This window comes from Propithecus coquereli, unplaced genomic scaffold, assembly GCF_000956105.1.
Source record: "Propithecus coquereli isolate 6110/MARCELLA unplaced genomic scaffold, Pcoq_1.0 Scaffold91, whole genome shotgun sequence".
Taxonomy (NCBI): Eukaryota; Metazoa; Chordata; class Mammalia; order Primates; family Indriidae; genus Propithecus; species Propithecus coquereli.
The window spans coordinates 5,307,367-5,309,177 of NW_012155396.1; the positions used below are offsets into that span (position 1 = coordinate 5,307,367).

The 1,811-nt window shown below is 31.0% G+C and overlaps 1 protein-coding gene across 1 annotated transcript in view; it reads right to left on the reverse strand.

The window, feature by feature from the left end:
- Positions 1–391: 391 nt before the first annotated feature.
- TMEM209 (transmembrane protein 209) overlaps positions 392–1,811 on the reverse strand; it is a 42,202-nt gene continuing 40,782 nt past the window's right edge. Inside the window, exon 13 of the mRNA XM_012664739.1 lies at positions 392–1,157. Coding sequence (XP_012520193.1) covers positions 1,103–1,157 — 55 coding nt within the window. The 3' untranslated portion in view covers positions 392–1,102. The remainder of the gene's footprint in view (positions 1,158–1,811) is intronic.

Sequence of the window (1,811 nt, forward strand, 5' to 3'; positions counted from 1 at the left end):
CAAAATATAGCAAATATATTTAGCATATACCAAAAGCAGTTAAAAGATAGGAAGTTCCTTTCCTTTGGACATCAACTTTTAAAAACAGGAACAACTTTTTGAAAAGTGAATTTATAAATCATACAAAATGGGATGCATATATAACATTGACATGCAATTTTTCAAAAGATACTGGTTTTAGCTGTTTCCAGGTTTATGCGAGGTGACAAAAGCAGTCTCTAGTATGTCGATCAAGAAAACATGCAATTGTTGGCTACTACACATACGTATAGAAAATAAAGACGAGAGTCCAGCAAAACTTACAAATTTGTTAACTTCTCACTCTCCAGATATTTTGAGCATATCTAAAAAATTTAAACAGACAGGATAACACTATGATCTTAAAGGGAACTCTAAAAATAACACAATATTATGGAATAGTGGAAACTGAGTTGCTAAAACTGAAACAGTAAACTATTCTCTTGACATCCTCAAACCCTTAACTAAAACCCAAACAGATTAATTCTACCAGCTAAATTTAATCCAAGAGTTGACTTCTAAATGCCAACACTGTCAAACTTCTTTTAGTAACATTTTAAAACATACATGAACTTAAAACATTACTTAGAGGTTAATAAAATTTCTTTGAATATGGGCTTTGGGCTGACTTGCAGAACACTGGGGAAATAGATAAAAAAACTAAATTAGTGATTTTCTTTGTTTTTAAGTACTTACACTACTAAATAACATGACTGAAAAAACATTTTTTCGTGGTGGAAGCGTCAGGTGGATGACTCTTCTTTGAGGGTTACAATGAAAAAGGACTCATATTTAATTAAGGAGGAATGGCACTGATTTGGGTCAATAAAAACCTGAAGTCAACTAAAATTTCTAAAATGTGATATAAAATTGAAGAGAATATCTCTTGGTGTAGAAGATACAGGACATTTTCACAAGGAAGTTTCATAATAGCTAATTTTTTGTTAAATCTAAAGAGTTTGTAACATATACATATGTGTATCTTATTTCATAGAAATAAGAGGCAGTGATTCAGAGATGGTTAGATTCAACAACTTCTGGTTCAGTGAAATAGAAGTCCAAATGTTTGGAATTAAATAACCCACTACTCGCCGAAAATCCACAAAATATTCACACCGGATAGACCAAGATTAACTCTCCTATAAAGAGGGGAAAAAAAAGTTTTAGCAGAATTGCTTTCCAAGCATTTTAAATCTTTTTCCAATAACTGAAACAAGAATCTTTATAAAAGTAATACATGTTTAACTGATGACATTTAATGTGATTCTGCAATGAATTAAGTTATACACAGTTTAACGGGTCAATCTAGTAACAGTAATTACTTTCTTAACTGTGCTTAAAACCCAAATTTAGAATAAATAGATTTATGAAGTGTTGAAAATTAATTTTCCAGTAAACTTCAAAAACTACTACACCAGGTAATAGAGAGAGCTAATGAAATAATTTTAGCAAGTAAGATTCAAAGAATCAATTAAATTTAAAAAATGAAGGATACAGAGATGCTAGGTCTCTTGGAGAGCTACACCTACTTGACTTGAATTAGGCATTTACAAATTATTAGGGATGCTTTAATGAGTTTGCCTGTATTAATACATCTTAAACTAAACCATATTGTATATAGCAACAAAAAAACCCTACTTCTCCTCCAGAGACTAATATGTTGTATTCAAAATAAACTGTACTCAAAATCTAAGGGAAGGAGAAGAGGGCTATAAGAGAGAGTAATTACCCATCTAACAAAATGAGAAATTGACAATATCCAAAACTGAAGAATCAAGGGATGGCTGCGTATC